The 24,938-nt window shown below is 38.2% G+C and overlaps 1 protein-coding gene across 1 annotated transcript in view; it reads left to right on the top strand.

Annotated features, from left to right (window-relative positions):
- Nucleotides 1-24,938, top strand: part of LOC122805018 (acetylcholinesterase collagenic tail peptide-like) — a 951,363-nt gene that overhangs the window by 236,567 nt on the left and 689,858 nt on the right. The window contains exons 8-9 of the mRNA XM_044075274.1: nucleotides 12,693-12,719; nucleotides 12,823-12,864. Of these exons, the coding sequence (XP_043931209.1) occupies nucleotides 12,693-12,719; nucleotides 12,823-12,864 (69 nt within the window). The remainder of the gene's footprint in view (nucleotides 1-12,692; nucleotides 12,720-12,822; nucleotides 12,865-24,938) is intronic.

Below are 24,938 nucleotides of genomic sequence, written 5' to 3'. Positions count from 1 at the left end.
AGACATGTCTGGATGCAGCTGTGCAATTTTGCAGAGATCTTTAAGGTGTCATTCATCAATGCTCCCTTTGCTGGATCTTCCTTCTTTGGCGGGATTTCCAAGAGCAATGCAGAGAATTTTCCTCTAGAGGCAGAGGGAGAAATAACTACAATGGGAGGCACTGCCCTCATGGCAGAGGGGGTCCGCAGAATCAAGGGTCTCAATATTCTTCCTCAGGCAGATCCTTTCTACTTCGAATGCCATGTTGACCATGCATGCTTCCCAGTTGGGGTGTGGGGCATTACTTGGGATGGACAGTTCAAAGCACATGGTCCCAAGAAGAGACCAATTTGCATGTAAATTTTCTACAGATGTGAGTGGTGCTTCTAGCATTGTAGGCCTTTCAGAGCTGTCTTCCACTAGAAAATATTGCAATTCAGATGGACAACATGTCAGTAGTCTGGTACATCAACAAACAGAGGGGAACCAGATCCTATCCCCCATGCTGAGAAGCAATAAGGGCTTGGCAATGGGTGATCAACTTCAACCACTTTCTGGCAGTAATGCACATACCAGGGGAAAGCGAGTATGTTAGCGGACTAGCTCAGCAGGACCATCCTGATGCCTCATGAGTGTTCTGTCAATCAGTCAGTGGCAAATATGATCTTTCACAAATGGGGTCACCTGTACTGCAACCTATTCACCTCTTCCCTCAACAGCAAAATGCAGCAGATTCTTTGCCCTAATTACCCCTCAGAGAAGTCATCAAGAGATGCTCTTGCCCATGTCTGACCCTTCGGTTTCTTTTATGCTTACCCTCCCCTGCCTCTAATTCCCATGTTTCTTCAGAAAAGCACATCAGTTGAAAAACAAATTAATCCTCATCGCCCTCTACTGGCCTCAGCAGATATGGTTTCCCTTCCTATGGTCTCACCTAGTATGTCCACCTTGGACACTGTATTCAACTCCAGTTCTCGTGTCACACCCCACAGGGATGATTCATCTGGACATTACAGGCCTCAAATTGACTATTCTTTCTCCAATTCTAATGATGGCTAGATATTCCAGGCTGTCCTCCCTCAAATTTTTAATTTTTTTTTCTCATCCCACAAAACTTTAACCAGGAAGATTATAAGAGCAAATAGAAAAGATTTTGTTTGTGGGATCATCAGAGGGACTTAATTTCTTTCACTGCTCCACACCTGGCTATTTTAGATGTCCTTGCCTCTCTTTTTCAAACCAGGGTGAGTTCCTCCACCATTAAAGTGCAGCTGGCAGCCATCTCCATTTACCACATGGGAGATAATGTTTTTCCTTTAACTTCAATTAAGTTATGTAAGGCCTTCCTAGAAGGTGCATTTTTGCTTAGACCTCCAATTTGAGATCCCACTCAACCTTGGGATCTGACTTTGACATTACAGACTTTGGTACAACCACCATTTGGGCCTTCAGCTAAAATAGATCTTAAATTTTTATCTTGGAAAACTGTCTTTTTGGTGGCTATCACTTCAGCAAAATGAGTATCAGAACACCAAGCATTGTCTGCAAAACCACCGTATTTAATTTTTCATAAGGAAAAAGTTACCCTGCTCACTAATCCTTCCTTTCTACCAAAAGTGGCCTCTGAATCAAACATTAGTCATGTCATTAACGTATCAGTTTTCTTTCCAAATTTTGACAATAAAGGAGAATATACCCTTCATCTCTTAGATGTCCATAGGCAACTTAGCTTTTACCTTCATAGGACTAAGGAATTTAGAAAAACTGATCAATTGTTTGTCTCCTTTTCCAATAACAAGATGGGAAAACCAGTTTCAAAAACTACTCTAGCTAAATAGATAACAGATTGTATTTCCTATATTTATTCCTTGACAGGCCTAATTTTACAAAGACAACCAAAAGCTCATTCATCTAGGTCAATGACTACATTAGCTGTTTTTGGGCTAGCGCTTCCATTGATGACATGACCACTTGGTATAATGCTCATACTTTTATTTCTCATTACAAATTGGATATCATCTCCAGGAACAGAGCATCATTCGGTTCTGCGGTGCTCAGGAACATCCTTCTATGAGGGCCACCCAAGGTAATCGTAGCTATGGACAATGTCCCATTGGTTGAGGAACAATGACAATGACAACATCAGATATTAAAGTTATGTACTCACTATAACTATGCATCTATGCTATCCATTTTCATTTTTCCTCAACTTTCCTCCCACCTTCCCCTTTTCCATATCTTTGGGAAAGACCAAACAGAATTGTTATTAGGAACCATAGCTCCTGTTTGAGCTCCTGATATTTCAGCTATCACTGTTTTGTCATAGCTATCTTGAGTTACTTTTTCTTGTGCTGTTGTATGATAGCAGCAAACTCAGTCTGAGGTAATGCAGTGATTGGAGGTATTATGGGTCAGGGAGAATCTCAACAGTCAGTTTCTAGAATCTAAAGAACTTGGTCGAGTCTGATCTGAGGATCTGATCCAAACCCATTCATTGAGGAAGAATGGAAATGGACAACACAGATGCATAGTTATGGTGAGTATATAACTTTAATTTTTATTGAAAGCTCTCAAACAAAAAACAAACACCCCCCAATACCCCCTAAAACCTATTAACTTAATACTAACACACAAAACTATGTACATTTTCAAATATTGAAGTTTTATCCTCCTAATAGGAACACATGTCCTAGACTGACAGCCATACTCGCAGACATGGGTTACCCTAAAATAATGGTTACCCATACTAAGACATTTGGTACAGCCTGTGCTTCTACTAGGTGCTGTCTGGCTTTGTCTTATCTTTTTAGCTCTCCCAGGTGGGAAAACATTGTAATGCTTTCAGAAAACATTATCTCTTAGCCATTTCTCTTTATCAGATTGTCTGTATAGAGATATGAGAACCAGATGCAGAGTTGCTACTAAGAATACACTTATTTGCTAGAAAAAAAACGTTATAATATTCAATACTCTTTTTCATTTATTTGCTTTCTGTTAAAACTTGTTACTAGGTCAAGCTAAGGGGCTTAATCCAGTCATTCTTGTATGCAAGAATGTGAAAAAGTACATCAATTTTTTGTCTTTTGCCATGCTCTTTGATCAGACTTTTCTACTTTTCTTTTCTTTTCTTTTTTACATTGCAGTGCCTATATGTCTTAAAACTGAGCAAGGAGAAAGAGAGAAGTAGGGAGAAAAAAAAAAAAACAGGAGCAGCTGTTTACATTAGTATCCCCATTATACTTGAAGATAACTGACAACATTTTACTTTACAGCATGCAAAGAAAATTATGAACTATAAAAAAACTACTATTAAGAAAAAAAAATGTGTTTTACTTACAATTAACTTTCAGCCTCCTCTTCTCCTCTCCTAAGTATTTTTCCAAACATTAATGACAAAGTAGAGTCCCCAACATGTTTAACAAAGTCAAAAAAGTCCAATATTTCCAGATTTTTTTGTTCTGTCATGTTTCACAAATATAGTTATTGCTTTGTAATCCCACATTTGTCAGTTTCCAAGTTACTGGTTTTATTCCTATTCATCTTCTCCCAAATCCTGCCTCTGCTTCATTTCCAAAGTACTCTCGATTCTTCTAGGCAATTCTTGTGTTTTTTTTTCCTTCTCTCAAGCATATTTCATTGAAACACTGGAAAACATTGCACTGGTAGAGTTTCTCTGTGGTCTTTATTACCAGAAGAACATGAAGCAGAATCTTCTGTTCCACAGTTCACCTTTTGTTGAACAAACTTTTATATTTCCACCTTAACATGTACTGCATCAAAAAATAATTTTGTCCCGCTAGGAAACAATATTTTGAAGATAGCTGGGTACATCAATTTGAATCTCATGCCTGCTTTCATACCCTGAATAGTGGAATACATTTACTCTTCTTCTGCTTGGTGTACAGAGAGTAATCATTCTTCACAAATACTCTGCTGCCTCCCACTTTTTGTACTTTGTCTTTCTGCCACACTTTTGTTAGAATTAACTCCTTCTGCTTGTAGGATTGCATATTTACTATTAAAGGTCTAGGTTGCTTTCTCATAGCCAGGTTTGGAGAATACACACTATGTGCCCTTTCAACTCCTGCTGTGGAATACCAATCCAGTTGATTATTAGTGCTTTCATAAAATGAATACAGTCCGTTTCTTCCAGCTTCTCTGATACAGCAGAAAATCTCAGATTTTCCCGATGTGCTATGTCCTCTAATTCTATTATTTTTGCGACATCTCTTCTTGATAAGTCTCATATTCAGCCAGCTTTTCTTCATTTTGACCTCTGATTTTTTGCAGTTTTATCAGCTCATCTGAATATCTGTTTATATTTTCCTCTCGGTTACTAGAAGTCATGTCTAGAGCCTGCACTGCTTTTTGCTGAACATCTTCAATACTCTTCCCAGTCAGTATTTTTACCTCACCTTTTGTAGCTGATTTTCCATTTAGGTCCTCTGCATTTCTTTTTTCTGGCATCCAGGCAGTGCACTTACTATCCAGTTACTGAAATTTGACTAAAAATATAAGTCTACTGGCTTTCTCTTCTGAGTTTCTGTTTTCACACTGGGAGAGCTAGAATTAAGCTATTACTCAATGTGCAGCCATCTTGGAAATCCAAGATGAAAACTTGTTTAAGTGACAATACGCAAGAGCTTTAAATACTACAGAAAAAATAGTGAAAATATTCAACACTAGAGCTGAGATTCGTGAATGTTTAGTGCACTGAGCAATGCAAATTAACATGAGTAGGAACAACAAGTAGGGTGTGCATGATTCAAAGACTCAGCATTGTTGTGCAAGGGACACAAAAGCAAAGTGTGCGGTGCATGCTAATGACTACATAATGACATTTAAAAAAGTAACACAATGCAACTGAGCCACATATTGTATGTAAATGATCACATTCACAGCTCATTTTAATTTTTTACACTAGGAATGAAAGTACAGATGAGGAGAGCAAAAAAGCAAAGTATGCCCTGTATGCTAATGATTGCATAATGACATTTAAATAAGAAACTCCATGCAAGTGAACCAAATAGTATGCAAATTATGACATCCTAAATGTCATGGACAGATTTAGAGATATATGAAATGGGCATGCTGCATCCAGCTCATGTCGAATTTTTACACCCGTAATCATAGTATAGATAAGGGGAATAATGCCTGGATTAGCAGCAACTATAACTCAGCAGCACATGTTAACAGATGGCATAAGAGGAAGTGCTTACAGTGTTGTATGTCACATCTAGCTGTACAAATGGAGTTATGCAGACAGCTCTTGATATGCCAACAGTTCAGTGACAAGAGATTGTAGTCCATTTCCTTGTGGGCAGGCAACCTGCAAGTGATCTTATGGGATTGGGTTACCTATAAGCTTAACTGAGGGGAAATGCACAGCTTTAACCATCCTAGTTAAAGAAACATTTCAGTGACCTACTGGGTAGCCATTAGGGGTATTGCAAGTGTCAGCTTGTGAACCCTAAACCATTGTGCTGCAGCATGTAGGGGAGCATATCTGGTTCTCCAGGACTACAGAGGAGAGAACCAACACTATATATGTATTTTATGATAATGGATATTTCTCTCAGGTCCTGAAGGGGATGGGGATGGGGCTGGAAGCTGATGGTTGGCAGATATCAGGGACCCAAAATGTTAAAAACTAATTCTACATCTGTGGGCAAAAGATGTCAGCCAGGTGGGGTTTGTGGTATACTGTGAAATACCCATACTTATGGCCACAGCCTCCACCTTATACTTGCACTTGTTTATCAGCTGCAATTAGCAGTATGTGCAGGCACCCTCAGCCATGCGTGTGGCCCTGAAACTTCAAACTATCTGGAACATGTATTTCACAATGTTTCCACTGTACATATTTGCCCCCCAAAACTACAGGCAGTTCCATGTCAGCACCCTGTGTTCCCAGGTTCTGTATCAGTATGACTGACATCTACCACAATTTGTTTGTTTACTTGTTATGTACTTAAATAGGCTTTAATTAACTTTGTAAATCCTATATTTAGCTCTGTAAAGCTGCAAATCTATAGAATCTCTACTAAATTCTTTAACTCTTAAGTTGTATGATATTGAGCAGGGCTGCAAAAATATCACAGAAAGTTTATATTCTGATAACAAAGGCTAATTATAATGGTGGTTATTTTAATATGGCTATTTACTGCCACTGTTCCTGAATTACTGCTACAGTGGATTGTACTACCCAGACATGCTGACAGTAGTGCCAACAGAGGCTACCATCACTGGCTTTGGTGACAATACCATTTATTTCCTGGCATCAGATGCTTATGTCATGATGACCCTCTGCTCTTGAGCTGATGCCCTGTTATCAGAGCAGCAGCGCAAGCTGGACATGACTATATGTGCATACAGAATGTGCACACACCTAAGACAGTGGTGCAGCACTATGTTGTGAGTTTACTTGATCTACTAATGTGCAGTGGTGCACACTGGGCTCCAGCTTTGCTTCTTGAGCAGACCTGATGGAATTGGGTCTATATTAGAACATCGAAGTTTCAGAACTTCGAATGTTCTAATATCGAACCCTAATAAGCGAAAGCTGAAAATAGCGAAGTTTCAGAAAACCGAATTCTTTCCTAAGGAAAGAATTTGGTTGCTCATTCCTGTCGCTTCGCTATTTTCAGCATTGTGGTGGAAAGTTACAGGGTTGGGTTTAGGTAAGTGTGCGATTGTGTGGACGTGAGGGTTAGGGCAGGTTAGGTGAGTTAGGGTTAGGGCGCGGGTCAGGTAAGTGTGCGAATGTGTGGACATGAGGGTTAGGGTGGAGTAGGTGAGTTAGGGTTAGGGCATGGGTGAGGTGTGTGTGCGATAATGACAGACCTTAGGGTTAGGGTTTGGGTTAAGGTAAGTAGGTAGATAGTGGTATATGTACAGTTTAGTGTAGGGTTAGATGTAAGATTTTAGGTGTATGTGTGTGGATTGCTGTTTGTTTGGTGTGTTTGTGTTGTGTGTATGTGTTTTGGAACAGCAATTTTTTTCCCTAGGAAAAAATTCGCTGTTCTGAATTGTTTATGTTATCAGTTTTTGGTTACTAGGGGTCGATATTAGAACATTTGAAGTTCTAATATAGACCCATGGAATTGGCATGGTTACTTCAGGAATGCTGGAATGAGAGCTCCTACTTGGTGTGCCAGAACATTTTCTTGTTCATCCTTCACAGGAAATTTCAGGAGAGTCTCCTAAGATAATGAATAGGATAGACTCCTGTAGAAAGTGGAAGAATGAGTTTGTTTGGATGGTGAGTAAAGCCTCCAGCATTCAACTGCTCTAGTGGCATTGCTGTACTGACCTGGGGTGGCACAGCCACCATTCTGACCTCTTTCAACAGTGGGAAGTAGAATTTAGGGAAAGACAAGTAGAAATTTACTATAAAAATATTTTTTCTAGCATTTATTTTCTTCTGGCATCTTACCTGTTTTACATGATGCCCTATCAGGAGTTTTGAAACTGAATAATTTGAGCCCCACTACTGTGAAAGTTTAAGGGTGATTAATCACTAACAGCAGACAGGAAAAGTCACTATTACACATTTAAAGCATATTTTTGCACCATTGCTTACACATTTACAAAGACATACACACACACACACACACACACACACACACACACACACACACACACACACACACACACACACACACACACACACACACACACACACACACATCTATACTAACTGCCATATTTAAAGCATTTTGGGGTCATGTTTGCCCTAGTTCCTGCTGACCATCAAGCCTCCCCTTAATCAGGCATACAATGTCTGGAGGAGGCTATCATCCAGGCAGCCATGAGGGTGCTTTATGCTCTCACTGACAGCCCATCAATGACAGCTTTTCTGTTTTTTTTTTTTGAATTGCCTAAACCCACTCCTAGTGTGAAGTGAGCAGTTGCTTCATTGTAAGGGCTACCAATGCTTATGCCTATGCCTATGAACATAGTTCATGCCTGTGTACTCACCTCACATGCACTGGCAGGGCTACTTCCACTGACTTGGGTGGCCACACCCAAGTCTTTCTGGCACCAGCTGTCCACATCATGATGGGAGTCTGTACTTCAACTGATGTTATCACAGCTGCAGTATGAGCTGGGAGAGAACCAGTGTCCCTTCTCCAGGATGGGTACACCCATCTTCCCTGCCTGCATCATCAAGCACCCAAGCTACTAGTTAAACTTTGGTAATGTGAGCTGTAGTTAGGACCTTATCCCTCTATGCCACCAATGCATGGTACATTTAAGATATGTTTGTGGTCCCTGCTACTTATATGTACTAACTGCTGTACCTTAAAGAAGAGGGGATACTCAGAGATACAACAATTTCAGCATTAGTTAGTATTTCCCTGCAATAGCACTTGAATTCCCACAGTTCTAAGGATTGCAATTACAGTTCTTGAACACACTATGGGAACTCCTTTTACATGTATACTTAGGAGTGAATACTTTGTTTTTCAGTGGCGGAGTATGAGCTTAACATGGTTGGGTGTTACAGAAGGAGGGGAAGACTCTCCTCTCAGTGTGGTATGCATGCCATCTGGGTCATTGCACTGTAAAACTGAAATTGTATTTCTAGCATATGTGCGCAGTCATTTTCCCATTGCATTGTCTTTCTGCAAGTTCAAATGTGAAAGAGGAAGAATTGAGACCACACTCATCTCAGTTTGTGCTGGCTGAAGCTTCTACTACTGGGTCATCAGGGGCTGCCAAGGCTACATCTCAGAAGGAAGACAATGGTTCCCTCTCTGAAGGTGACATAATGATTCACTGTTACCCCCCCCCCCCATAGACATTTCTCAGTGGAGTGGTGGTAAAAAAGTTTCCTCTGAGAATGGCAGAAAGGGGCATGCCCTCATCTGCTGGCATAACTAATGGAAGCATGTGGCTACTGAGGTGTGGTGGCACCTGGATGTATACCTCGGCGATGTGGAGCACCTTTGTGTGTGACTTGTAGGGTCAGGTGATAGGCAAGCCCATCTTACTGAGTCAGTGTGGAGCAACCAGAACATAACAAAGGTCAGATGAGTGCTGCCTTGGTTTGTTGCCTCTGGGCCAACCTGGGAGCCATGCCAGGAACCTAGCCTATTGGCACCCTGGTGTTTTCCCTGTCTTATGTGTCACTCCCAATTTTTTGTTCATTGCCCAGCTCTCCCCATCACCACTTGTCCTCCCTCTGCCTGTCTGTTCCCAGCCACTGTTCACCTGACCTTTAGTGTGTCTACTGCCTCTGGCTTTATTTGCTATTTTTCTGTCTGCCCCTCCTAACAGCCTTCTTCTCTCTATCCAAGCCATCACCTTTCCTTACTACTTTCCCTCTAACCTTATGTTCTATATGTGGAAAAGGGGCTTTTCCTCCACAAGAAATTACCTTTCATTCCTCCCACTTTCATACCTTGTGATTATCTTTGTGCTTCCTTCTATAGCCCCTTTCCTGATTTTCTATGTTTAACATTTGCTTCCTATTTGTATGCTGAACATTACTGATGAGTGAATGATGCAGCTATGCAGTGTTACATTTATTTATTTGATTATTAATTGCAGTTTGATAATCAGGTAAGTGGGTTGGTCATCAAACCCTTTTCAGCCATGACTTAGGCCTGTGGGCAGCATTTGAAATTACAGAGATACTAGTGCACAGTAAATTGTCACTATAGGATCATAGGAGATTACAAGGCTAATGGCCCTGGGGCCCTTATAAGCCTAGCCAAGTGTTTATCCCCAAAAAGAAGCCTCAGTCAGCACCTGTTGCCCCTGTCATTGAGGGACATGGGTGGAACCCCTGGGACAAATGTGTGGTTTCCCATCCACTCATCAAGGTTGCGCTTGAAGAGGGTCAGTGAGGTGCTCTGTTTGACGTGTATGGGAAGTCTATTCCAGAGATGGGGCAGCCCCTGGGAGACAAACTTGTCTCTCCATCAGGTTTGTTGATGTCGCATATTAGATTCAGGCCTTTTGAGCAGGTAGTACGTGAGGAGTTAGACTTATGGATATGGCGCATCTCTAGCAGGGCAGGGTCCAAGATTGCCTTGTAGGCGAGACACAGATCACCCCTGAGGAATCTGTATGATATCGAGTAGCGTGATAGTGATTTGAGCCTGAATGCATAGGACAAGTGTTTGAGGCCATGGATTCTCTTTGTGAGGTATTTCAGTGGCCTTTCTAGTTGGTACAGATGTTTGGAGAAGTACATACCAAATGGGGCATTATACTCAATGACTGGTCTAATGAGGGAGGAGTATAGAGAGGTAATAACCTCCTTTTTTCTGGATGCAATCCCTTTAGTTATGAGGTGAGCCAAGTCAAATGTGAGGTTGTTATCAACCTGAGTGCCCAGGTCTCTCACCACAGGTTGTGTGCTTAGGGGGTTGCTGTTGATGTGGTAATCAGTAGGGGTCATGTTTTTGCCGAATGGTATGATGATACGTTTTTTTGCATTTAGCTTGAGGCCATGACTTTGGCACCAGTCATTAGTTGCTGTGAGCCTCTTGCAGTATGTTAACATCATTTGGGGATTCAATGACAGCACCCAACTTACAGTCGTATGCAAACTTGATCAGCCACAGGCCTTTTGTCTTTGCCTGGACCTCTAAGAAGTAGATGCCAAACAGTAGGGGCCCCAGGACAGATCCCTGCTATCAGAGGTGGAGTTGCCTATTTTGACTCTGAGGGTCCTGTCAATGAGCCAGTTGTCCACCCACCTGATGAGATAGGGATTTATGCCAAGTTGTATTAGCTTTTCAATGATGCCTAAGTTGGGGATTGTGTCAAAGGCATTGGCCAAGTCAAGGTGAGCTGTATGCATGGAATTTCCCTCATCCAGGACCTTGGTGACAGTCTCAAAGAAGTCAACCAGGTTCAACAGGCAAGATCTGCCCTTGACGAATCTGAACTGGGTGGGGTCAAGTGCTTGGAGATCCACACTGAACAGGTAAATAGTCAAACTATGGACATGAAGAGTTTGTGTTTATAAAAAAAAAACAGTTTAACAAGCAATCAAAGAATTATTACAACAAAGGTTTAGAAGCACTGATTTACATTATGTACAGTAACTTTGGAAAATTAAGTGATACGGGATTAATTGCAGCATTGATAGTACTGAGAGGTGCAATTATTGCAGCATTGACATTAAAGTGATGTGCAGTTTTTAGCCATTTTCTTTATAGAAATTGCAGGCAGATTCCTTTAGTAGGGTATTTTTAGCTATTTGTTTTTAATTTGTCTGAGTTGTTTTCTTGCTTTACTTCTCTAGGCAGTTTTTTTTCTAATGGCAGGTTCTAGCTTTGAAAATGCCTTTCCTTTATGGCTGTTTTTAATCTGGGTATAACAACTGACAGAATTTTTTTCTTGTTCATCTCATAATGAACAGTTTTGTTGTCTGATATATATATATATATATATATATATATATATATATAGTTTGTTTTTGAGTGGGTGACAATGTCCTAGTTTCATAATTTGTGGCTCTGTGACAATGGAAATGGTGTGTCTCTTTCATTGACAGTTCATTAAAATGCTTTAAGAGCTAGGAATGATAGGTCTGCTAGAAAAACAAATCTAAATATCCTATTGGTACTAAAGTGGAATGCTTTAATGTTACCCCCGCTATAGCCACTTCTTGAGAAGGAGGGGATAAAAGTTCTTCCTCTGAGAGTGACACAGAGGGGCATATCCATATCTCCTAGCATCACTAGGTGGTTGTCCATATTTAGTTTGGGGATCATTACACTTCTTGCTAAAGTATGGTGAGCAGTGGGAGCAATTACAAAGTTTGTAGCAGAGTTTACTTGGTGTAGAAATTCATTACTGATATTATTAGAATGCTTTGTGAAAGAGAGTGAGGTGTCCAATGTTAACCCTAGATATCTTTGCAGAGTTCCTTGGCAATGAGCTTTACTCCATCGCATATCGCCTACTCAGAGGAGATCTCTGCCTAACATACAAAGCTATGTCAAACCTAGAGCTGTTGGACATGCTCCACTTAAAGAAATCCCAATCCCTTTGAGCTACATGCTCTAGGGACCTAAACCTTGTCACCACAATAAACAGAACATGCTGGAGGGATAGATTCCTGTCCCAGAGACTTCCCATACCCTGGAACAAACTACCTATCTATATCAAACAAAGCTCCTCATTAGCGCTCTTCAAGAAAAATCTTGATGATTGGATAGGAAATAGGAAATTCACCCTGGGGATCACCTCTGTGGCTCTGCTCGACAGGGGCACAGGAAAATAATTTTACCTAAGAACCTATGAACCTATGAGTGAGCATGCACTGACCTGATCACTCAAGCCTGGCCTCTTTGTGATGTACATCATGTCGGTCATGTGTCTTACTGTACTGTTGTTCCTGACATTAAACAGTCTTGTGCAACTTGTTTGAATTATACAGTCCTTTGCTTGACCTGCCAGTGCTATTATGTGCTTGATGCATGACTGATTACCTATAAAACTCTTTTTTTGCAGAAAACTCCTAAAAGATCAGTACTGTAATATTTGCCTAGTTTTGAATATATTTCCACTAAGCAGTTAAAAAGCAAGCATTTAGAAAATTCTGTTTCATTAATTACAAGAACTTCATGCACACGATATTTACAGGTATGTTTTCAAATGTTGCAGACTTATAAAATCATGCCCCTAAATGACATCTGGATTTTAAATTAATTATTTAACAATGTTCATTCTCAACAATTGATTTTCAGGGAGATCCAGGATGCAAAAGAGATAGGGTGAGTTTGGGTTCTAAATATAAATTACACTATTGCACAGTATGCTTGCATTTTTAATTTTAAATATTATTTTCTATGTAAATCTTTCTCTCATTCTCACCAGGGTGAACAAGGAGATAAAGGTGAAAGTATTAAAGGAGAAAAGGTAAATGAATATATTAAGTAATAAACATAATCATTTGATTATTCATTCTGACTGCACAAATGTGATGCCATTTTTCATAAGGATTTTTTTTTTTAATTCAGTGAATGTTTAATGCTTATAGTAACAGTTTCTGTGTAGATTGTTCTGTCTACTTCACTTTAAAAATGGAAGGATTCCTTCAAATCTTTGTGTTCTGAACCAGACTTATGGCATTTATTCATTTTCTCACATTTAATATAAATACTATTTTCTGTGTTTTGCTGCTCCAGTTATTAAAGATTACCAAAGAGAATCTTTATCTGTTAAGAAATATTATTACTTCATTAATATTCTAAAATGTGAATGCTGATTGGATAAACAATCAGTGTGCCCATTGTAAATCCAGTGCTATTCATATAAACAACATTGGTAGCAATGCCAAAAATAAGTATCAGTGTGGCTGCCATCTAACAAACTGATAGCAGTCACGGCTACTGTTTTTCTATGCTATAAATTCTTAGCTTTAAGTGCTGTTACTGTCCAGACATATAAGGAGATTTTGCAACACTGTAAGAACAGTAGTTGCAACTGCAGCCTGTTCATTAGCAGTTAACTGTGCCAAACTTAACTATTGCTGTGGCTACCAGCTACTGAACGGATAGCAGTCACAGCTAACATATTCCTCTGTTTAATAACTGTTGCTGTCTCAAGATTTACATGTGTTCAGACAGCAACAGCATTTCAGACTCAATGGGAGGAGCTAGACTACTGTGTACTGTCCAAATATCAGCAGACTTTGCCTTCACAATCAGACGATGCCATCCATGGGTAAATCCAGCATAACTGTCAGCCAGTCAGGGATCATTGCTAAACTATGCCTTTGACAGATTGTCAGGCACAAAATTGTCAGTTTAAATAAAATGAGTGCTAAGTCAGATGTTTATGTTTGATAATCATCTATGGAAATGTTATTGACTTTTGAAATAGGATCAGTCTTAAACCACATGCAGTATAGTAACTAAACAACTTACTGTGGCATTCTGATGTTCTTTCCTTTGAATGAGGCACATATATTCACTCCTAAGGCCTGGCTATGGGCTTTATGTTTTTGCCTGCCTTCAAAATATGATGCCATACTTGAATAAACTTACTTTCAGAAAAAATTACTCCTTGAATTAGCCAGAGTTGTAACTTATCTCATCTCTGTGAAAATATCACTGCGTGCCATTGTTGCACTGTAGTCCATTATACCTCTACACTTCTTTTTTAAGCATGTGGCTGGATGACTGACAAGTTTCATCCCACTCTTCCAGTAATAACGTTACTAGAGTCTAATACAGTAACCAAATTAATTCGAATAATCTTATTCTGTTTAGAAATCCACACATTAAACAGGTTCTCTATCATTCGTTCATGCACCAAGGGAAATAACCATACTATTGGAATCTGTCCTTCAGATTTAATATCATGATTTGCAATTCATAAACATAACATCAATGCACAAGTGTGTTATGATAAACATTCATGAACTAGATATCCTTCTTCAATATGAATAGCAGAGTACAATGGCTATGCAGCACACAGAAGGATACAATATAGTATATGTGCAGAGCGCAAATTTTGTAGCTGTCCACCATTGCAAATGATAGCCTATCATTTCTAGGCATGGGGAGCATGAGGTATAACCTCTCTGCACAGGATAAGTCCTAAACAGGTTGCTGTTTATTGAAGCAAGTTGAGTACCCTATCTGTACTTTTGTTAGGTACAGCCCATATATTGATATGATTAACTATAAACAGTTTATGCCACAGAAGGCATGCAGAGCAGATAATGATGATCCACAGATAAACATAAGAGAATTTTATAAAATATTAAAAATAATGCAAAACTTTAAAGAGTAAAAAGAGTGCCACATTTTAAGCAATGGAATAAAAAATATATACAAATATGCATTTATAAAATGTAAATGATTTGGCCTGCCTATCATCCATCAGGAGAGGATAAGCCTCCAATTGCCTCTGTCTTGGCTAGTGCATGAATGAAGCAACAGGCTGTGAGGTTTGGCATGAATATTCCAATTGTCTCCTCTGAGACGCATACCTAGAGACTTGGGACCTGACACGGATTACATCACATGCTAGGGGCAACATTATGATGTGTCACAACTTTCTGAGGGCACCAGCAATGATGGCACGAGGCTCATGGCACATACTACAATATTATGCTGGCCAGGATGTTATGTTCCTGCTACAACCTTCAGAAACCCACCATCATCCTCACTTTGTAAGTTGCCATAATGTCTGGGAGGCACTGGATATCACTCGCCATCACCCTCATGCATCTATGCCTGACAGTAAATGTTACAAATGGACCGTTCATTGCAGAACTAACCAGATTGCCCTGACCCAGCACACATCCATGTATACAGCTTCTTCCAAGATGTTCTGTTGCATGATTTTCCCTGCAAAATGCATAAGAGCAGCATTTAATGTACACCAGCTACCTATCTTCCAATTAAGAAAGAGCACAGAAATCCTATGTACAGTGATATCGCTATCTGCCTATTAATATACATGTAGTGTGATATGCCACAACCCACCAACATGCCTACAAGGAGGCCCAACTATGCAGATAAGCCTTGCTATCATAGCTGTGGTTATACAAAGTGGGGGGCAAAGACCTTACAAAAATATGGAGCAACAGCTGCTTTACTTATATCTTAGGCATGCTGCACCCTCCTACTCTGCAACAAATGATTACAATATAAATTATTGCTTTCATGACAATCATGCAAAATGGTGTTCACTTAGATTCCACGCATAGCATATCAGCCAGTGTAGTACGTGTAGCTTGCTCAAGGGTTGGTGTGCCAACGTGCAGCTTCTTGCCATCATGCACCTAGAACTCATGAAAGAAGATGCATGTAGAAATCATAAAATAATTACAGATAAAATGTAGAGAAAATGTTGTAAACTCAGGTTAAGACTGGTTAAATATGAAAAGGTAAAAACAGAAGTAAATCCAACCAGTCAGCCACAGCAGTTGCTGTATAAAATCATGGATTTTATTCAAAGAAGGAAAATGAAACCATAAACACAAGGCTAAAACTCAGACAAGCACTTTCACGTCTTTCTAAACAGGTGCTTCATCAGATCTGATCCAGCAAATCCAGCCAACTGTAACCCATAGCAGTCAGTCTCCTCAAAGATGTTAAATACAGTGTGTCCCAGTTTGAACCGTTTTGATACATTCTTCCCAGTTTTCATCATTTGAAGTTAAGTTTTTATAGCTGACTCTAGCTGATGCTTCTTAGCCATACTATATCGCAGTTTGCCATCTTCTGTTTAATAAGTTTGATAGCATTTTTATCAGCAGTTTGCAAGCAGCCACTGGATTCAAAGACATTTAATATCCACAAAATAAGCTCCACAGCTAGCATATTAAGTAACTTGATTTGTAAGTGTTGATAATGTATGTATGAAGGCGTATTGTTATCCTAACAATCATATATGACTGCCACTATATTTTTACAAATAGGTATTGCCATGATAATCAAATTCAGCCAGCCATAACCCATAGCAATCAGTCCCTTCCATAAAATATGCCTCATCCAAAGCCTTTTGAAATAAAATGCTTGCATTCAAACTGTGTGACTTTTTAAATTAATTTATTTTGCTGCAAGGAAGATAATGGACACATCAAAGATACTGTCTCCAGGTTGGTGTTTATTTTGTGCATTTTCCAAAGCAATAATTTGACTGTTATTAATTTTATTTATCCTTAATATTGTTTTTTATAAACAAGAAACATCTTCATTAAATTATCACTTATGACATAGGCAATTGTACATTAATATAAATGAAAATAAACCATATTTATTTATTTATTTATTTTACTTTTGTTTAGAGGAAAGTCCGGCTGGACACATGTTCTTTTACAGCAGAGGTCTGGGGAGAAAAGCTCCAGTTAGTGCATATACAATACATACATGAATAACATCTGAATATATAGGCAATACATATCAAAGTACAACTGGCAGTAGATGCATTGCATAACTTAACTGTGAGATATATACATCAGTAAAGGATGAGATAACACCGGAGTGCAGTACATTGAGATATAGTGCATTATTTTCACAAGTGTTGTACAATCTAATAGTACACTAGAGGCATTATGTGAAGGAATGAGAAGATATAGATAGTAAGAGAGTGAAGAGGTAGCAGTATATGTAAACTCAAAGTGTGTGTTAGCAGGATTTAGGCAGTGGTGAATAAAGTAGGTTATTAGAAGGTCGGCTAAGTTATGATGTTATAGTTTCTGAGAGTTTAATTAGTCAGGAAGATTTGTAAAGGAGACAGTTGAGAGTGAGATGTTTTCTGTCAAGTGATGGTGGAACATGGGCAGAGTGATTTGGTAAGGAAGTGTTGTTTTATATTAGTTTTGAATAGAGGTAGGGATGATATAGAGGTAATGTTGACTGGCAGTTCATTCCAGATTTTACCTGTGTAGTTAGCAAATAGAGAATCCCCTGCTTGTTTTTTGGATAAGTAGGTTTTATTTGTTGCTTGTTGGAGGAGCGTAGTAGTCTATTGGTACTATAGGGTTGAAGAAGGGTTTGTAAGGATTTGTAAGGATGGTACTTTTTCAGGATTTGAGCAGAGTTTATGGGCCATTGTTAATTGTGTATACTGTATACTGTAGGAGATGGGGAGTTGTAGCCAGTTGAGTTGTTTGAGTGAAAGGCAGTGGTGTGTTCTAGTTGATAAATTTGTGGCATATCTTGTAATTTTATTATAGCAGGACTCGAGTTTTTGTAGTTCAGATTTCTTGGGATTAGTGAGAATGGGGGATGTGTATATTAAGGTGGATATCAAATGAGTTTGGGCAATAGCTATTTTGGTATCTTTGGTAAAGTAGTGTTTATTCCTGTATAAAGTACCTATTTTTTTATGCACCTTTTTAACTGCGTGGGAGATGTGTATGTCAAATTTAAGGTTGCAGTCAATTTCTACTCCTGGCAGTTTAGTGTGTGGTGATGGGGTGATTATAGTACTGTTAATGGAGGAGATGAAGAAGGTGTTAGAGGGGGGAGAAGTCTTATTAGGGAGGAATACCATTAGCTTGGTTTTCTTAGGGCTTAATATTAGGTTAGCATTTGTGAGCCAGGTTTCTGTATCATGAAAGGCTTTCTGGGTTAGTGTTTGTAGATTCAATAGAGAGGGTGCAGAACAGATCACTGTGGAGTCATCTGCATATTGAATGAGTTATGCATGACTGGTTTATAGATGGAGTTTGTTAGTAAATATAGAGAATAGGAGTGGGCCTAAGATAGAACCATGAGGCACTCCAAGAGTTACTGGTAATAGGAGTGATAGAGTTTGTTGCCAAGAGACTGCTTGTTGCCATCCTGTGAGGTAGTCTTGGAACCATGCAAGTGTGGGGTTTGAGAAGTCAAGGTCAGTGAGGGTATTTAGTAGGTTTGTGTGAGATACCATGTCAAAGGCTTTTGATCGGTCTAGAAAGATAGAAGAGACACAGTTGTTAGTAGTCCTGTGGCAGTTAACAGTGTTAGTGAAAGACATTAGTGCTGTGGTTGTACTATGGTATGGTCTGAACCCATGTTGGGTATTAGGAGATTGTTGGTAAGTAGGTAGTTAGTAACCTGCTTGTGAACTACTCTTTCAAGAAGTTTTGATAGTGGAGGCAGTATTGCAATTGGTCTGTAATTATTTAGTTCAGTTGATGGGCCGCCTTTGTGTAGTGGGATGATATATGAGGTTTTCCAGATTGAAGGGACCTGATATTCAGTTATGGATCTATTGATTATTAGTGAGATGGGGTATGCTATACCTTCTGCTGTTATCTGTAAGTTTTCAGCAGGTAGACTGTTTGGTGGGTTTTAATTTTTGCAGCAGTCTTTTGATATTGTCATGCTACTGGTTGGAGAGAGAATAGTGGTGTGGTCTTTGTTGAGGGAGTTTGAGTTTTGGATGGCTCTAGTATGGTTTCTGTAAAATACTTATTAAATTGAGTTGCAATATTGTCTGTGTTGTTGGTAGTGGTGGCAGGGGTGGTCCTATTTTCCCAGGTAGAAGGATATTATTTATAGTGGACTAGAACTTTTGTGGATTTTTATGGTGCCTGGTTTGAATTTCGGTGTAGTAGTTGCAAACATTGTACATCACTTATAATCTATCCAGTCACTGTTTGTCAAACATTACATAGCTCATTCAAATCCTGCTTTCTTTTAAACCTCATTCCTCCTTTGCATGTCTTGTCCCACAATTCCCATTTTTTCTACGTAATTTGCTCCAACCCTTTTCCAGTTGTTTTATCGATGCACTATATTCACTACATCTAGTACAGTTGGTTTAGACTTTGCTTTCCATTTTCTAGTAATTGCTTTTTAGTAGCCACCATAATTAGATTCACCAAGGCCTTGCTACATCTAGGTAATTCCGATTCTGTATCATAGCTGAAAAAAATTATTTCCTTAGTTTTACCAATTTGCTCACCCAGTATTTCTGATAGAGTAGGCTGCAGGAATTTTTAAAGTCTGCCAACGTATTACAGTCCCAGAAAAATATGCTCCCAGTTACCTCTTTCTTCCCCATCAGACCTCCAACATTTACTATCTACCTGAGGAAACATTCTTTGGAGTTTACTTGGAGTATAAAATATCTATGTAAACACTTCCAATCAAAGATCCTAAATCTCATAGGCTTTGTTGCATATTTGAGAGACATATACATGCATACATATGCATATATGGGTCTACGTCATGTGACCTAAATTTCATTTGACTGAAATTCATTTGACTGAGACCAAAACACTGAAAGTTCAAAAGACTGAAAACTCATTTGATTGAAACTCATAACACTGACACATTAAAGTAAAAGGTATATGCCCTTTTCCCCACTGTAGTGCGATCCTGGAGTTAGTATATATAGTTGGGGGGTGAAGCCCCCCACATACTTTATACATTTTAAATTATACACATGGATATTTATAACTGCAATGAATAACTCTTTGCAGAAAACAATATTTACCTAAACTATGTGGGGGGCTTCACCCCCCCACCCCCTTAACTATATATACTAACTCGAGGATTGCACTACAGTGGGGAAAAGGGCATATACCTTTTACTTTAATGTGTCAGTGTTATGAGTTTCAGTCAAATGAGTTTTCAATCTTTTGAACTTTCAGTGTTTTGGTCTCAGTCAAATAAATTTCAGTCAAACGAGATTTAGGTCATATGGAGTAGACCCGCATATATATATATATATATATATATATATATATATATATATATATATATATATATATATATATGTGTGTGTGTGTGTGTGTGTGTGTGTGTGTGTGTGTGTGTGTGTGTATGTATGTATATATACATATATATATATATATATATATATATATATATATATATATATATGTATATATATATATATCCCCATTGTTTTTTTGTGAATTGCTTATCCAACTTCTCTTCCTAATCCTTTCTAACCTCCTTTGATTGATTCTTATAGTTAACATGCAATATTTTATATGCTTTACTAATTATTCCTTTTTAACAGCAGCTTCTGTTCTAGATTCTACTAAAAACTCTACTAGTGCTGGTCTTTCACTTAGAATCTCCCTCTTTCTTTCTTTTTGCCTATACTGTGATATCAGTCCTTGATAGGGAAGGCAATCTCTACACTTCAGTCCAAATTAATTCTTGGCCTCTGCCCATTCTAATACCTTTCCCTCTCTGTTTATTTACTCCCAATACATTGATTATTTTGCCAGTTTTCTCCAATAAATTCCAGCCCCCCCCCCGCATACCTCTCAACCTCTTAAAGTAAGAAATCTGGACAAAGCCATAAATACTGGGGCAACAATGACCCAAAAATAGGGACACTTTTTAAATATTACTCTTATAAACTTAGAAAGTTGATAGAATAACAGGTTTTGCATTAGCATGCTTCTTCTGAAGGGTATAAAGTCTAAATCTCAAATGTCTACCATTATTTTCTGGCATCATTTCTCAATTATTTGCCAGTGATTTGCCAGAAAACAGCAATTTTATGAGGAACAGGCCAAAAATGTGATGCAAAAACCTGGACATTCTGTGAAAATCTGTACAGTTGAGAGGTATGCGGGCCTCTTGCCTGTTGTTTGTATCCTTAATTGCAGTCATCCCTATTAGTAGAATCTCTTTTGTCCATTCCTATGTTAGCTTAGTTCTTAGAATACTTCCTGCTACTTTACGAATATAATATTCTGTATGGTTATTGTTATTGACATTAAGGATCTACATCCAAAATCCAAGACTCTTCTTATTTCTTGAGCTTTCCCCCTGTTTTCTCATCATCCGTTTCCACTTTGAATTATAGGTTTCTGCTTGTGCTATGTACAGGAGCCTTAACTGTGTAGTTGTGAAATACCCGTTCAAATTGGGTAATCCCAAACCACCTTGCTCTATTGGAAGAATCGACTATAAAATAATGTCATCTGCAAGTAGCACCAGCTTTTTTTGACTACCATAGCAAATATATCCTTGAATTTCAGTATCCCTTATTTTCTTTGCCAATAGTTCTAAGTATAATGCAAATTACAAAGGGGAAAGATGACATCCCTGCTTGGTTCCTCTGCTCAAACATAAATTATCGGAGAGAAAAACACCCACTTCAGTTTTTGCCTCTGATCCCTCACATATCCTCCTAATCTGCCTTATGATTTTATCAGGAATGCAAATACTTTCATTGCCCTATTCATAAATTCCCAGCTTACTCTGTTAAATGCTTTCTCTGCATCAAGACCCACCAACAAGAGTGGTATTTTCTAACATTCTGCTATAATCTCGATCATCACTATTTTGTTAATGCTGTCAAATGCTTGCTTCCAATTAAAAAGTCATACTGATCGATAGCTATCAATTTTGGCATCTCGTTTTCCATTCTTTTAGCCATTATAGGTATAAACACTTTATAATCATGGTTTATAATTGAAATTAGCCTGTATGAGGCTGTATTTGATGGGTCTTTACCCTCTTTAGCTTTTACAGCCACCACCATGTTCTTCCAGGATGTTGGTGCTTCTCCTCCTCTTAAAAAAACATCAAATAAAACCTTCCAGATCTTTAAGGTTTTTTTTTCCTCCTAGCTTCCAGACTTCCACAAGAATGCCATGTATTCCTGTGAACTTTCTTGTTGAAAGGTTATACTTCAGCATTTTTATTATATCTCCTCCTATCCTGACTGTTAATAATTGAGCCTTATCTACCTCTAACATTAGCACAGTTAATTATTCCATAAACATTTCCGTGTGTAACTTTTCTTGATTTCCATATTTATATGCTTTATACAGATTTTCATAAAATTTCCAAAATATTCTTGCACCTCTACAGGATCCCTTATTATCTTTCTTGTTATAGTGTTCTAAGCTTGTTGACACCCCTTTCTACATTTTGTTGCCTGAGTCGTCGTGCTGAAAGATTTGTGCTCTGGAGTTATTATCAAAAAAACAGTTGCTTAACAGCAATCTTTCTAAACTCATGCATATTATTGAGGTAATCCCTTATTTTCTATTTAACATTCTGGAATTGTTCCTCTTCTTCCTCTGTGAGATTCCCCCTATTCTGCAATACTTTAACCTTTGTCAGTCCCTCTACATAATTCTTGTTACTTCTTAACTGCATCTCCCTTTCTTTTATTTCCACCCATTTTTAAATTCCACATTAATTTTTATTCCACTCCCTAGCTATATTTTCAGAAGAAATTTCTATTGTCTCTAATGATCCCTGAATAATTCCACTACCCATCCCCTAAATTCCTCTTTTTTCAACAGAATAGATGGGAAAGCACCAGTGTCTCATTTTTATTTCATTACCCTGCATTTTCATTTTAGTTATTATTGGAACATGATCTGAAATAGTTATTGGATGCATATCAAAACTTTCAAATAAAAGCACATGATCCTGTGAAATATACATTCTGTCTAGCCTAGCCCTGTTTTTGTATCTTGGGGAATAATATGTAAATTCACTCCAAAGTCCTACTAGTGAATTCACATCTTCCATGTCAAATATTTTCATACATTTCTTTAAAAATCTACTCTCCTTTGCTATATTTTCTGTTCTGGGCCTCCAGATATATATTTTCCAGTCCCACCTATAAGTAATATTCCTGGCTGAAAGCTAATTATTTCCCCCAGAATTTTCTTAAGCTCCATTATAGCAATTTTAGGTGGAATATAAATACATGCCAGTGTAATTTACCTGTCTTGCCAGTAACCCCTTAGTACTACAAATCTACCATTATTATGTTTTTTATCCTCTTCTATCACTATTGGAGCTTTTCTTGCAATTAATGTAACTACTCCCCTTTTCCTTTGTCCCAGGTATTCTCCTAAATAACCATCCTGAAAACTTTTCTTTATCAAATTTACATTTAGTTCTTTCCAAATGTGTCTCCTGTAGCATAGCTATTTGCACTCTACATCTTTTAATACAGATCATTACTCTTTCTTTTTGTATATATCTGTGAGACTATTTACATTTAAAGATAATATAGAAAGCATCATTATGTTAAAAAGTTATCATTCCCATGTTTTATGTATAACAGCTTTTTTGTGTCTAGTTCCATTTTTTCTGTTCCATGCATGCACTGATGCTTGGCTTTTATACAGCTGTTCCTTGACATACCTGTTTGAGCCTGTGTCACAGCTTACAAACCTTTTTGTTTTATTGAAAACCTTTAAAAAAAAACAAACAAACAAACAAACACACCCCAGTACACCACTGAAGCCTATTAACTTAATACTAACACACAGATATGTGTATACCTTCAAATATTGAAGTTTTATCCTCCTAATATGAACAATTGTCCCAGATTGACAGCCACATTCACAGACTTGGATTAACCTAAAGAGAAGTTTATGCATGCTAAGATGCATGGTACATCCTGTGCTACTAAGTGCTAAATGGTTTTGTTTTATCTTTATTACTTTCCCAGATTGGGAAAAGACGTAAATGCTTTCAGAAAACATGATCTCTTAGCCAGTGAAAGAAAGCAGTATTCTGCTTGTATTGCTCTTCATCAGATTGTCTCAGTGGAGACAAGAGAACCACATACAGAGTTGCTTCTTACAAGCACTCATTTATTTGCTACAGGAAAACTTTTTTATTATATTCAATGTTCTTTTTTATTTATTTGCTTTCTCTTAAGACTTGTTCCTAGATCAAACCAAGAGCCTTAATCCAGGCATTCCCCTTTGCAAGAGTGAGAAAAATCACATAGATTTTTCTTGTATCATGCTCTTTTGACCAGACTTTTCTTTATTTTTTACATTGCAGTGTCTACATTTCTTGGAGCTGAACAAGGAGAAAGAAAGAAGAAGGAAAAAAGAAACAGGGGCACCTGTTTACTTAGATATCCCCATTACTCTTGAAAAATAAGTGAAAAAATACTTTATAGCATGCATCTCACCTCAAACAGCTTTACAAATAGAAAATACACTTTAACCTACTCTCCTAAAATAACATGAACATTGAACTCATAACTCATACCAAGCTTCTGGAGTCACCATTGGCAAACACCTGAAATATGACTACAACAACAAAAGTGTGGTGCTCTTTATAGAATTAAACTATACTTGGACCAAATTAGCTAAAGGAAAAAAAAACATTGCCTCAGCCTTCTTAATACCAACACCTTTCTATGTTTCTCACATATTGCTCAACTTACAGGCCTCCCAAATTAATCTTCTTAATCAGTGCTGTAATAAAATCACTAAATACTTTACCAATATGTACTACAAAACCCATCACTGTCTGGCTCTTAAGCATGTTTACTGGTCAGAATTATCCCACTTCTTAACTATCTCATAATTAATCGCCACCAACAAACTTCTTCATAAACCTTATTAAGGCTTTATTCTAAGCAGCATCCTACAACTCTCTTCTCCCAGTAGATCACTTTGCTCAACAGTTAAACTATTTCTCTGCATAATCAAATTAAATACCTCTGCTGGAGATGGTCTTTACTCTTCCTTTGTTACCAGAAAATGGCATTCCATTCCTTGTACTAAAACAAGCACCTAACCATGA

This window comes from Protopterus annectens, chromosome 6.part0, assembly GCF_019279795.1.
Source record: "Protopterus annectens isolate FY-2018-M chromosome 6.part0, PAN1.0, whole genome shotgun sequence".
NCBI classification, from domain to species: Eukaryota; Metazoa; Chordata; order Ceratodontiformes; family Protopteridae; genus Protopterus; species Protopterus annectens.
Note: the sequence above shows the minus strand (reverse complement) of the source record. Positions and strands in the feature narration are given on the sequence as shown.